Source organism: Taeniopygia guttata, chromosome 16 (assembly GCF_048771995.1).
Source record: "Taeniopygia guttata chromosome 16, bTaeGut7.mat, whole genome shotgun sequence".
In the NCBI taxonomy this organism is placed as follows: Eukaryota; Metazoa; Chordata; class Aves; order Passeriformes; family Estrildidae; genus Taeniopygia; species Taeniopygia guttata.
Window position 1 is genome coordinate 366,184 of NC_133041.1, and position 13,649 is coordinate 379,832.

The 13,649-nt window shown below is 57.1% G+C and overlaps 1 protein-coding gene and 1 pseudogene across 3 annotated transcripts; both read left to right on the forward strand.

The window, feature by feature from the left end:
- The window catches only part of LOC140685172 (uncharacterized), a 655,070-nt pseudogene that overhangs the window by 22,137 nt on the left and 619,284 nt on the right, over positions 1-13,649 (forward strand).
- LOC100229898 (translocon-associated protein subunit beta-like) lies at positions 524-5,791 on the forward strand. 3 transcript variants are annotated; one of them, XM_030260356.4, is made up of 6 exons: positions 524-731; positions 2,308-2,462; positions 3,355-3,453; positions 3,835-3,943; positions 4,100-4,177; positions 5,208-5,791. In XM_030260356.4, exons 2-6 carry the CDS (start codon positions 2,308-2,310, stop codon positions 5,316-5,318), a joined length of 552 nt encoding a protein of 183 aa, XP_030116216.1. In that variant the 5' UTR covers positions 524-731; the 3' UTR covers positions 5,319-5,791.

Genomic DNA, 13,649 nt, shown 5'->3' on the forward strand with positions numbered 1-13,649 from the left:
AGCCCTGGGCAGGCTGCTGGCGTGGCCAGAGCTGCCCGTGGTGCCGAGCCTCAGCCCTTCCCGAGCCCTGGGCAGGCTGCTGGCGTGGCCAGAGCTGCCCGTGGTGCCGAGCCTCAGCCCTTCCCGAGCCCTGGGCAGGCTGCTGGCGTGGCCAGAGCTGCCCGTAGTGCCGAGCCTCAGCCCTTCCCGAGCCCTGGGCAGGCTGCTGGCGTGGCCGGAGCTGCCTGTGGTGCCGAGCCGTGGCTCGGCCCTTCCCGAGCCCTGGGCAGGCTGCTGGCGTGGCCGGAGCTGCCTGTGGTGCCGAGCCGCGCCTCAGCCCTTCCCGAGCCGTCTCTCCGAGCGCGCGGCCCTGCACGCACCACCGCCGCCACTGCCGCCACCAGCGGGCGGCGGGGCAGCGCAAGTGACGTGTCCTGCGCAGGCGCGGAGTCCCTGTGTCTGCAGGGGCCTGGACTCCATTTCCCAGGGGGCATAGGGCCCCCCTGAGGCGCGCTTCGGTGCGTCATTTCTGCCGCGCTGGCGCTGCCTCGTCCTTGCGGCGTTGGCGGCGGCAGAGGCGGTGAGGGCCGGGGGCCGGGTCGGCTGTAGGCCGTGTCCTCGGGCCTCGGGACGGAGCGGGGGCGCTGGGAGGCGGCTGTAGGAGCGGGTCGGGCCTGGGCTCCGAGGGGCCAGGAAGGACCGGCCGGTTTCTGGCGCTGGAGCGTCAGAGTCGGGGTGTTCCGCGGGCAGCGGTGGGTGAGGCCGGGCGGTTCCCTGTTGAGAGGTGTCCCTGAGCCCCTCTGGGCCCCTGGGTGAGCGGACGGGAGCAGCCTGGGCGGCATGCGCTGCTGTGTGGCTGCGGCAGGGCAGGACTGGGGAAGGAAGGGGCTCCTGGCACCCCCACTGGGACGGGCTGGGCAGGCGGGTCGGTGCCAAGCCCAGGAGATTCAGCGAGGCCAAGGGCAGGTACTGCACCTGCACCGGGGCAACCCGAAACGTAAACAGACTGGGGAAGAATTGATGGAGAGCAGCCCTGAGAAGGATCTGGGGGATGGGTTGACAAGAAGCTGAGCATACCTTGGCAACGTGCACTGGGGGCCCAGCAAGCCAACACTGTCCTGGGCTCATCCCCAACAGCGTGAGCAGCGTGTGAAGGGGAAATTCTGCCCCTCTGCTCTGCTGAGACCCATCCCTGCAGAGCTGCCTCCAGCTCCGGGTCCCCAGCACAGGGAGGACGAGGAGCTGCTGGAGTGAGTCCAGGGGAGGCCACAGAGATGATCTAGGGGCTGCAACCACTCTGCTCTGGAGATAGGCTGGGAGAGCTGGGGGTGTTGAGCCTGCAGAGGAGAGAATTCCAGCGAGACCCTAAAGCCCCTTCCAGGGCCTACAGGGGTTCCAAGACAGTTGGAGAGGGACTTTGGACCTGGAGTAACAAAACAAGGCTTGCCACTGCCAGAGGGCAGAGTTAGATGGGATATTGGGTAGAAATTGGTCCCTGTGAGGGAGGTAAGTCACTGGCACAGGTTGTCCAGAGAAACTGTGGCTGCCCCATCCCTGGAAGCATCGAAGGCCAGGTTGGATGGGGCTTGGAGTGACTTGGTCTAGTGGAAGGTGTCCTTGCCCGTGACAGGGGGTGCAATTGGATGGTCTTTACAGTCCTGTCCAACCCCAGCCACCCTGTGATTGTGGAGGCCAGAGGCCCTGACATTGAAGCAGTTTCTGCATTTAAAAGCCCCATCAAGTGGGGCTGGTCACATCTGTAGTGTTCCTGTTGTCTCCTTGTCCTCTCAGCAGGGTGGCTTCAGAGGCACTGTGTTTAGGTAAGATGGGCCACGTGGCCTGAAGCAGGGACTTGTGCAGGAGATCATAAAAGCCACTGGAGGGAGTTGGTGGTTCCTCAGTGGGTGGAAATAGGGAGGCAAAAATGTTGGAAGTGAGGAGCTGTGCTTTTGAGAATAACTAATTTTGTTGTGTTGCCAGGCTTTGCAAGGGCAATTAACCATTATTTGCTAAAACTGATGAAATTGTTAATTACCAAAGCTTTTGCTCTGGAAGAGGCTCAGTGATCTGAAAGCTTTGCCCATTACTGAGATGTGCAGGGCCAGGGGTTGGACTTGATGATCCTTATGGGTCCCTTTCAACTCAGGATGTTCCATGACTCTGTAAAGGGCAGTGATACTGGCCAGGGCTTTGAAAGGGGAGAAGACCATCAACTTTTCTTCCATGGCTGCAAGTCTGGGACACTGCTGTGCCAATTCTTACATCCTCACAGGCAAGTGTTCAGAGATTTCAAATGATCAGTGACGTTCCATTTTCTTGTGTTTCTAGATGAAGTTCCCACTTCTTGCTGTGTTTGCCCTGGTGTCTGTGGCTCGCTGCGAGGATGGCGCCCGGCTCCTGGCCTCCAAATCCCTGTTAAACAGATACGCAGTAGAGGGCAAGGACTTGACTTTGCAGTACAACATCTACAATGTTGGCTCTAGGTAAGCCCTGTCCAGGCTTCAGTACTGACTACGAGCAAATGTTCTCGTAGTCTCCCAATGTGTGGCTGCAGGGTACAAGGCAATTTCTGAGCTCTGTGATATGTGATATCCCTCTAACTTGGAGCTTTTCAGCAGTGCCTGAAGGATTGGCCCTGAAATTTACCTATTCCTTTCTCTTCCATTGTCCCTGCTTTCACCTCATGGCTGCTCAAGTTGTCAGTCCAGCATGGTATAGTTCCTGTGGTGTCTTGTGACACTCTGCTCCCCATGCATGCAGCTCGCAAAGCTCTTGGCTTTGTGAAAATTCCTTTTGCTATCAGGACTTAACTAAGGACCTGACAAAGATAAAACAGAACTTCCACCATGCTGGTAAAAAGCTTCATTCCAGAATGGAAAGCTGATTGAACAAAATATAGGACACTAATAAAGTGCTTTGGGATTTTGTTTTTTTTAGATTTTTTTTTAAGGCAGAATAATGCATGCTGAGTGCAGTATGCTAAGAGAAGAATATATGGTGCTGTAATGTTGGATTAATACAACATTAATGAACTCCTGTAATTTTATATGTGGGATTTGGTTATTTTTTAGGCCAACATGTGTATCCGTGGGATGGTGTCTAAAGTTCAGCAAACTGCCAAATCGTATTGTGGAAAAAATGGTGTTTTTTGTGTCTTTGTGGTTGTTTCTCTCAGCTTTGCCTTCCTCTCTCTGCAGTCTCCCTGTAAGATAACCTCAACTCTCCTCCCCATCTTCTACCGGTGACATTTCATCTCTCAAAAATCAGTTCTTCCATTTGGTCAAGATGGAACTGTCAGTGTACTTTGCTGCAGAGCCTGTGAGCAGATGGCAAAGCTTAAGATTCCTGTCTCATCTCTCTCTTTGTTGTGTTTAGCGCTGCCCTAGATGTGGAGCTGTCGGATGATTCCTTCCCCCCGGAAGATTTTGGCATTGTCTCTGGCATGCTCAGTGTCAAGTGGGACAGGATTGCTCCGTATCTTTTAATGTTTTGAAATTTCTCCCAACTCTCTTTCTTGCCCCTGAGCATCCAGCGGTTTTGTGCTGTCTTCATCTGCTGTCCCTGAAATTCCTTCCAGAGCCTGGACAGGATGCCAAATCCAAACCCCTGCTCTTCTGGATGGTGTAGTGTAAAAATAAAGTTCCTCGCAGACAGGCCCAGGTCCCGGGGTAGTTCCTCTGCTTGTGGAGAAGCAGCTGGGTCAGCCTCAGGTGGGTCTGGCTGTCTATGAGCACGAGCACTCAAATTTGTCAGCAGCACTGACTTTTGCACGTGGCTCCTGGTTGGTCTTTCCTGTCTCCTCACTTTTCTTCCTGGGATGAAATACAGCAGTGTTCCTTAACGTCCAGCTCCCAGAGCGAGCAACGTGTCCCACACCGTGGTTCTACGGCCTCTCAAGGCTGGGTACTTCAACTTCACCTCTGCCACCATCACGTACCTGGCTCAGGAGGGTGCCCAGGTGGTGGTAAGTGGCTGATTTATGGGATCCCTGCAGATACACCTGACGGCACTCCCGGAGCTGCGTGGTCGGGAATGATGCATGTCCGTGTGCTCTCCCCCTGCCCAGTTGTGGAGCGAGGAGGAGAGGTGGCAAAGCCTGTCTTTTCCCTACCTTTTCCAGGCTGGCTTCACTAGTGCTCCCGGACAGGGAGGAATCCTGGCTCAGCGTGACTTCGACAGGAGGTTCTCCCCTCACTTTGTAAGTACCTTTCAATTGACAATGGAGAAGTGCACCACGGCAGCTGCAGCTCAGTGTGGTGGCTTCCTGCTTGCACGTGGTGTGTGTGGCTTGCCCTGCAGTCACCTGGAGAGCTCCAGTGGGAGCTGGAGTTAATTCCTGTCAGTTCTCCAGAGGACTGTCACAGAAGCAGCTGAGTTTCCATCCCAGCTCCCTGTGTGAAGGAGCTGCACTGTGGCATTTGAGCCAGAAAATCTGAGAGTAGAATCTTAGAGCCAACTAGGCTGGAAGGGACCCACAAGGATTGTGGGGTCCTGATGTTTTCCCCCCTTTCAACCCCCTAAATTATCATGCTAGCCCAGAGATCCGAGGCTTTGAGGGGAGGAATATCAGGAGATAGGCGAAGATTTCCAAAAGACGCTCTTACCCTGATATATGTTGGTCCAGGTCTCTTTATTCTGTGATGTCCTAGGGGAGAGCGGGGCAAAAGAGGACGAACAGGAAATGTCAGGGGTTTATCTAGGCTTTGGACAGGGAGGGCTTCTTGGCTCTCTGCCAACCCTGTCAGGGCAGGAAGGAGGGGTCCAGGGTTATCTGATCAGAGTCACAGGGGTCCTGGGGAATGGGGAAAAGGCATGTCCGAGCGCAATGTAACAGGGTCCAACTCCTGACTCTGCAGAGGAGAATGCCATGAATCCCAACCATGTACCTGTCAGTCCTATCCAAACTCCTTGAGCTCTTGTCAAGCTCAGTGCTGTGACTACTTTCCTGGGGAGCCTCTTCCAGTGCCTGGGAGACCATCCTCTGGGAGAAGGAGCCTTTTCTTAATATCCAGCCTTAATATTGGCTGTCCTGATACAGCTGTGGGTGCTCCCTGGAGTCCTGTCATGGTCACCGAGGGCAGAGGTCAGCCCTGCACCTCTGCTTCCCCATGTGAGGAAGCTGCAGACAGTGTGAGGTCTCCCCTCACTCTCCTCCTCTGACCTCATTGCTCTAAGACTCCTCTGGCCTGGATTGTTTTGACTTTTCTCTTAACAATTTCTCCCTCTAGCTGGACTGGGCGGCATTTGGCGTGATGACCCTGCCCTCCATCGGGATCCCCCTGTTGCTCTGGTACTCAAGCAAGAGGAAGTACGACACCCCAAAGAGCAAAAAGAACTGAGCAGAGTCCAATGCCAGCAGCAGCCCAGAGCTTGGGAAAGGACAACCCCGAACCGGCTGGGTTGGGATGGCACAGTCCCCTGTGAGGTGCTGCCTGCGCTGTGCTTCAGCCCTCTGGGCAAAGGATTCGGTGGCTGCAGCAGCAGCTGTGAGGTGTCCTCTGTGTTCTCATGGAGAAACAAGCAAACAGAAAAAAGAACAACCAGAAGTCCCAAACTGCCTTGTCCAGCCCCTTTGGAGGCGGAACCCCTCTCTCCTCTGCAGCCACAGCAATCCAAGCAGCACAGCGTGTTAGTGCCCAGAGGGGCCTGTCTGTGGGGCTCTCCCCCTGTTCTGCCTCCAGCTCCCATCTGCCTGCTGGAGTTTTCTGTAGGGTGTCCTATCTCAGGGTCCCCTCCAGCTGCTGCCTGCCCTGTGGGACAGAGATTGCTCTGGAGACACCACAGACCTGATTTGATAGAGGATGTCACAGCTGCTGCTTTGCCCTGTTGATGCTGTTCTCTGGCCCACCAGACTGCCCAGGTCCATGGTGGGCTTGTAAAGCCATGAGGGTGGAGTGCATGGAGGAGGATCAGGGTTAAATTTCTCAGGAATCAGGTGCACAGACGGGAAATTCCCTGCACTGGGGACGCTCTGCTTAACTACACCCACTCACAACCCCCTCCCCTAGACGGGCTGGGCTTCAGCTTTCTGCTGACAGTGGATCAGGACATGTTCTCTGGCATCAGCTCTTTTCCTATGCCATTCTCTGACCCTCTGACCCTTCGGGTGACACTGAACCTCTTGGGACACAAAATGGTTGCTGGTGGCTGAGGAGGGCTAAGAGGGGACACTGAAACCGAAGACATCGGCTCAGTTTGTTCCAGCAGCAGCTGGATCCAGCATTCCCAGTCTGCAGGAGGGGGCTTTTGCTGGGGCACAGAGCCAAGAGTGGGGAGCTGAACCCCAGCAGCCTCATCAAGCCTTGCTGTGTCTTGAGCCACTATGAGGTCTTAGAGAGTTGGGGGACTCCTTATATTTGTGGAGAACCCTTTTGGAATGATTCTGCCAGCCCTGGCAGCGCAGTGTCACCATGTCCCCCTCTAGCAGTGCCCATACCTGCAACACCAGCCAGTCTGGGGGACAGGGGGGACCTGTCACACCCCATGGCACCGGGGACCACCCACTGGGTCATACCCAGTGCACCAGTGGGCCACAGTTGCAACACAGGGGTCCCCTTGCACTGGGATGCTCTGGGATGTCCCTGAGTACAGGGGACAGGCTCTGGTCACCAGGGGGTGACCCATAGAGTGGAGACCACTCAGAACCCTTGGGGTGCCCGTGGGTGCCAGGTTGGGGACACAAATAGCCCTCACTGTCTGAGATTTTCATGGGGGGGCTGACCACTGCCAGGTCTGTCATGTGTAGGTTTCACTCTTGGTGACAGTGAAGTGGTTGCATGCCTCCTGCCCCCATCACTGCCCATCCTCATACCAGGTGGTGACACCGGCGGTCCCCGAGCCCTGGCAGGTCAGTGTCACCCGGTCCCACAGCACCGCCGGCCTCCAGGGGACTCCATGAGGAGCTGGGGGGTCTGGGCGCCTGTGGATGACAGGGGACACCAGCCTGCCAGGGCCAGCATGGGGCTGGGGACAGTGGGGTGGGGACATGGCATCCCCCTACGACTCACCAGCGAGGCCGAGGGTCTGGGCTGGAAGGGAGAAGGGACAGGGCTGGGTGGGGGTGGCACTGTGGGGACAGGGGCACAGGGGCATGGGCTGTGGGGTCTGTCCCCAAAGTGCTCTTGTGTGGCACTAACCCCTTGGGGACAGAGAAACTGTGGCCACCCTGTAGTGAGGCAGTACATGGGGACATTGTAGACAGCCACAAAATGGGCCACCCTGTGCTGGCACAGCTCAGTGCCACCAGTCCCTTGATGCCTCCCCAAATCCTTGTTCACCATTATTGTCCCCACCTTCCTGTCCCCTCTCATGTCCGCATGATCACCCCACAACCCTGGTCACTGAACGCATGGGCTCTGCTGACATTGGGGATTTAAGGGAACCCTGCAGTCCCCCTGTGCCCCCTCCCTATCCCAGGGGTGTCAGGCCCGTGCTCAGGGCACTCACCCCACAGGAGCAGGGCCACCTTCCTGGCTATCCCGGTGTCCCCAGCCATCCAGGCTGGCTGTTGCAGGCTATTGGGGCCACTTGAGCCCTGAGTGGCGGCTCTTCAGAAAAAGGGGAAGAAGCGAGATCAGGTCTCATGCCTTTGTGTAGGTGGCCCTTGGTGGGGGCAGGGTGGCCACAAGCTGGGCAAAGCTGTGGGCAGGGTAAGGACAGACCGGGGGACAAGGCTGGGTGGCACATGGTGGGACATGGGATTCCCAGGAGTGGGGGCCTCAGGGGGTTTGAGGAGTCAGGGATGGGTGTCCAGAGGAATGGGGAGTACCAGGTATGGGCTCCCTGGTGAATGGGGGTCCTGAGGAAGGGGAGTCACTGGGGATGGGAGTGCAATGGGAATAGGGGTCCCCAGGGTGAGGGGGACTCAGGGATGGGAGTCCCAGGGGAACTCCCATCCCTGAGTGGGCTTCAGGGATTTGGGGTCAGGGGATGAGGGTCCTAGGGATTAGGATGCTGGGGGAATTGGGGATCCCATGGGCCTGGGGGCGTTCTGAGGGAAGGGGGATTTCAGGGGATGGAATGAACGGGAGAGGGTTACTTGGGAATGGAGGTCCTGGGCCATGGAGATCCTGGGGAATGTGAGTACTGGGAAGGGGGCTTCAGGCAAGGGCAGGCATAAGGAGTGGGTGTCCTATGATTGAATTTCCAGGGGAATGGAGGTTCCATGGATGGGCAGTGGCTGGCTGGGTGGGCCTGTGGGTCGAAGCCCTTTCCCTGGGTGCTGCAGATTTCGGGGTGACCCACAAGGTGCCAGTGGTCTGGGGGTCACCCCAGGCAGATTCCGAGGTGCTCTGTGTCTGTGTCCCCCTAGCCTCTAGTGACTTTTTCCTCTCATAATTTCCATTTCCATAATTTAATCCCTTAATTTCACAGCACCCCAGTTTGTGCCTTGATGATCCTGGGAAACTCCTGAGCAGGGAAAGGGTTGGGGGAACCCCAAGGTGGGGGAAGCAGGGCTGAGGGGTCTGCAGGGAGGGCTGGGGAGGCTGTGGGGGATGGGGGTGTGTCCTAGTTTACGGCAAATTGGGGAGAAAACCTCTGGAATGAGCCCCCAGAAAACAATCCCCCACGGCCCCTCCCCCCTCCCCCCCACCTAGTTCGGGAAGAAGTAGAAAAACCCTGTTTATTTAACAAACAAAACACTCCCCACCCAGCACCAAAAAAAACACCAAAAAACCACCAAAAAAACAACAGATGACAAAAAAACTCTTTCACCACTCTGAAGAGATGCCCAATCCAGAAAGTCTCTCTTAGCAATGATCGCCTGGGTCCAGGCACTGGGGATTGCTCTCCGGCACTGGGGATGGCTGCTGAACACCAGGCTTTCGGTGTTCCTCGGAGTTTCCCAGGTCCCAGTCCAGAGCAGGTTAGAATGATATTCAGGAAAAGGAAAGGGGAAAAAAAAAAAAAAACAGTCCAGGGAAGAAAATGGACTGCTTAGCTAAACTAACTAACAAGCAAAAGCAAAAGCAGAAGCAGGAGCAAGAGCAAGCAAGCGAACCAAACAAAGCCAGCCAGCCTCTTCTAGGCAACAGACCATGGATGGAGGTGAACCAGCTGATAACAAGACAAAACAAACTTTCACTTTCAGAGTCAGTTCTGAAAGCACAGAACATAATATCAAACAAACAGAACACACGATTTGGAATACAAACGCCATAATGTCACCCTATGACAGGGTGTCCGGCTGTGCCCCTGAACATAGCCACTTCATCTCTCCTGCAGCTGAAGGAAGAGGCCGTTTGTGCTGAGTGTCACACAAGGCGGGAGGTTCTGTCCTGGGGGGGCACATCCTGGGGGGTTCAGTCCTGGGGGGATCCTGTCCCATGGGGGACACATGCTGGCCAAGGGGGTCCTGTTCTGGGGCATGGCAGCTCCAGGAGTGTTCAGACTTCTCCTTTCTTGCTCATCTCCTGCAGGATCTGAGCTGGCAAGAGCAGCTTAGGAATGGAGCCCCCAGCAAGAAGGTTTCAAAGTTTCCTCCTTGAAGCCAGTGGCCATCCAAGGCTCTGCTCTGGCCAGCCCCAGGTGGCAGCCAGGACCTGAGTGTCCCACTGGCCCCTTGGCTTTGACTCTGGCAGCTTTAGAGCTGCTGCAGAGGTGAGAGTTCTGTGGGGGGAAATGGCCTGGGTGTGGTTTGCTCAGCCCTGCAAGAGGCACAAAACCCAAAGGGAGCCCAAGCAGTGAGTCTCTGAGAGCCTTTGATGGTTTTCCGAGCAGGGCTGGTTGGAACCCCCACTGCAGGGGCAACTGCGAGGCAATCAGTCCAGAAATACAGAAATTGATAATTTTGTCTCTGTCCCCAAGGGTCTGAGAGAACCACAAAACTACTGCAAATCCCACTCCAATCTGCTCAACAACCTGACCTGGACCCTCCTTCTGCAGCCCTTTGGAACCTCCCAGAAAGAATGTTTGGGTTCTGGATGTGCACACCAGAAGAGAGGGAAAAGTGTGGAAATACTGAGCAGTGGCTGCACACGAGGGCCTGGGGAACAGAGGTGTCACAGCAGGAGCAGGCAGTGCCTAGGCAGCTGAATTCAGGGCAGGCTGGAGTGGATTTACCAGGGAATCAGACCCTGAGGCACACACGGGCATTTCCACAGATTCCTGGGCACTGTTCCAAGGATGGACAGAGCTTCTCCCCTTTGGGAGCAGAGTCCATGGGAAGTCTATGCAGTTTCAGGGTAGGAATGAGAAAAATGGGGAAAGTTCTAAATATGCCCCCACAAAAGGCTTCCTTATGGGCTGGGTTGCTGCCCAGCAGGCAGAGAACAATCCCATGGAGCTGTGGGACACTCAGGGAAATTCCACAGTGTTATCTACAAGCAAACACTGCTGTGGGGATGTACCAATGAGCTCCTAAAGGGAACAAAAAAGTCTCATTTCTTTTTAATTTGTTTGTGTTTTTCTTGTAAGCGACTGTTGGGCGAGCAGTGATTCAAATGATTTTATAAATTGGAGCATTTTATACCTTGTCTTTTTGATTTTTGCTGAGTTTGTTTTTTATTGGAAAATAGTGGTGTGGGAAAGTATTTTTGCCTTTATTCTATGGATGTATAATTTTGTCTCAGCCAATTTGGCCTCAGGTGTTCCCTGGGATGCGTGAGCCAGGAAACTGGGGGACAGGAAAAAGCTCAGGTTTGTGTGGGGCACAGACCCAGAGCCTCCCAGGACAGCCTTGGAGTGCCCCAGGGTGGGGGCTGTGCTGGGCTCTGGGTTACCACAAAATCTGAGGCACCCCATGAAGGAGCTGTGACCCCTGTGCCCACCCAGCCACTCACCATCCCTGGCACCCCCATTCCCCTAGGAAGCCAACCATGGGATCCCCATTGCTTTGGTCTCTCCTCCCTGGGGACCCCCATCCCAGGACTGCCATTGCCCAGGACCACCATTGCATTGATCCCATCCCATGGGCTGCTTCTTCCCGAGGGTCCCCTTTTTTCCCCTGCACCCCCAACACTGGCACCCACATGCCATGACCCAAAATTCCTGGAGACCATGTTCCTCCAGCATTCCCATCCCTTAATCCCCCCAGGCATGGAGACCCCAATTCCCCTGGATCCCCATTCTGGACACCCATCCTTAGTTCCCTGCATCCCCTGAGCCCCCCACTCCTGACAACAGCTTTTCCCACCATGTGCCCAGACTATCCCATAATGTCCCCAGCCTGTCCCCTGCTGTGTCTTCTTTCCCCCACCCTGCCCGCACCAAGGGCCACCTACACGTGGGGATGAAACGTGACCTCGCTTCCTTCCCCTTCATCTGAAGAGCCACCAGCCAGGGGAGGCTACAGAAGCCAGTGACAGCCAGTCCACATGGCTGGGGACACGGGGATGGCCGGGAAGGCGGCGCTGCTCCTGTGGGGTGAGTGCCCCAGGCACAGGCCTGACAGCCTGGGGATGGGCCCTGGTGGGGAGGGGGCACAGGGGGGCCGTGAGATCCCCAGTGCCAGCAGTGCCAGAGCATGAGGTGACTGGGGCTATAGGGTGGCTGTGGGACAGGACAGGTGGTACAGGGCTGGAGGGACAGGAATGTGGGGAGAGGCATCCTGGAGCTGGGTCAGCTGTGGAGACAGGGACTAGGAGAGAAGCACCAGGTAGATGTCCCAGGCCATGGGGACAGAGGCTCTGGGGCTGGTGGGAGTGACCTGTACCAGCACAGGATCCCCATCGAGACATCTATGCCACACCAACGTCCCCATGGGGACAGTTTGGGGACAGCCCCTACAATACATGTCCCTGTGTGCTGCTGTCCCCACGGTGCCACCCCCACCCAGCCCTGTCCCTTCTACCTTCCAGCCCAGACCCTCGGACTCACTGGTGAGTCCTCGGGGGATGCCATGTCTCCACTCTGCTGTCCCCAGCCCCATGCTGGTCCTGGCAGGCTGGTGTCCCCTGTCACCTGCAGGCGCCCAGACCCCCCCAGTGCCTCGTGGAGCCACCCTGAAGGGCGGTGGTGCTGTGGGACTGGGTGACGCTGTCCTGCCAGGGCTCAGGGACTGCCGATGCCACCACCACAAGGATGGGCAGCGCTGGGGGCAGCAAGAACGCGAGCACGTTACCGTCACCGAGAGACAAACCTACATGTGTGACAGACCAAGCACTGGGCTCAGCCCTGCTGTGAGAGTCTTAGATGGTGAGGGATTTCTGGACATCCCCAGCCTGGCACCCACGGTTTCCCCAAGGCTCTGGGTGGGCTCTGCTCCATGGGTCACCTCCTGGTGTGACCGGAGCCCATCCCCTGCACATGGGCACATCCCAGAGGCTCCCAGTGCCAAAGGACCCTGTTTGTAGAATTGGGGATCCTTGGTGCACTGGGTGTGACCCAGTACGGGGGTCGCGGTGGCATCAGGACCCTCCAGGTCCCCCAGGTATGACAGGTCCTCTGTGTCCCACAGCCACATCAGTGCTGCAGGTGCAGGCATAGGCGCTGCTGGAGGACAAGAAGGTGACACTGCGCTGCCAGCGCTGGCAGGACAACTCAGTCAGTTTGGTGTCCTTCTACCATGAGGAGAAGAAACCGTGGAAGCTCTGCAATGGGACCAAGCTGTTCCTGTCCCTTCTGCAGCTGCACCACAGTGGCCGCTACAGCTGCAAGGGCCAGGTGAAATCCAGGGTATCATGGAGATGGGAGGAGTCCGCACCGGTGACAGTGACACTGCACAGTGAGCAGCTCACAGCTGCCACCCCCACAAGCCCTCCCCAGGGACTTGGGTTCACAAATCCCCCTCTCCTCTCCTTCCCAGAGCTCTTCCCTGTGCCGGTGCTGGAGGGTCCCCCTGAGCCAATCGAGGGGGCTCCCTGAAGTTCGCCTGCCTCAGCACCCCAGCCCCCTGTGGCCCCAAGCTCCCATCCTGCACGTGTTCTACTGGGACGGGCAGGTGGTGGGGGGCCCGCAGAGGTCCCCACAGTTGCTGGTACCCGCCGTGGGGTCTCCCATTCGGGGAATTACAGCTGCGAGGTGCATTCCGAGGGGGGAGCTGTGTGGAAGAGCAGCGCCTGGCTCCACGTCATGGTGTGCAGTGAGTGCGAGGATGGGCACGGGGAACTCCCACAGCCTGCTGGAGTGCCTCCATTACTGCCCAGGTCCCCCCATCCCTCACTGAGTCCCTTCACCCATCTCTGAGTCAACCCTACCCCTCTCTAAGGTTCCCCCACGTTCCCCAAGTCCCACCATTCCTCCCCCGGGTTCTCATACCCTCACTGGGGTCTCCTCATCTCCCTCATCAGGTGTCCCCTCACTGAACCCCCCATGCTTCCTTGGGGTTCCTTTCCGACCCCCCCCCCCCCCCCCATGCTCTGCAACCCTCTCCCTCTCTGAGCTCTCCCTGCCCTGCCCCAACCACCCTCTGAGTCCCTCTCTGTCCCCTGGTGTCCCCCCTCCCGCAGGGGTTCCACCCTCGGGATGTCATGGTTGGCACAGCCTACTGGGGGACAGGTGGCACTTTGGGACTGCCTGGTGCTGAGCTCATGGTGGCTGTGGGGACAGGTTCCCTGTCCTTCTCCTGGTACCTGTGGGGGGCTTGGGGGCACTGTTGGGCACCTGCCCCCACCTGGAGCTGTGCCATGCTGGGGTCAAAGGCAGTGGCTGTTACCAGTGCGGGGACAGTAGTGCCGAGAGTGTCCCCCTGAATGTCACTATCTTGGGTGAGAGGAACCCTTGGGCTGAGG

Excerpts from the sequence above, each read along its gene's own strand:
- LOC100229898 (XM_030260356.4), top strand. The coding sequence starts at position 2,308 with ATGAAGTTCCCACTTCTTGCTGTGTTTGCCCTGGTGTCTGTGGCTCGC. Across the intron at positions 2,463-3,354 it reads ATCTACAATGTTGGCTCTAG|CGCTGCCCTAGATGTGGAGC; the intron begins GTAAGCCCTGTC and ends TGTTGTGTTTAG. Across the intron at positions 4,178-5,207 it reads GGAGGTTCTCCCCTCACTTT|CTGGACTGGGCGGCATTTGG; the intron begins GTAAGTACCTTT and ends TTCTCCCTCTAG.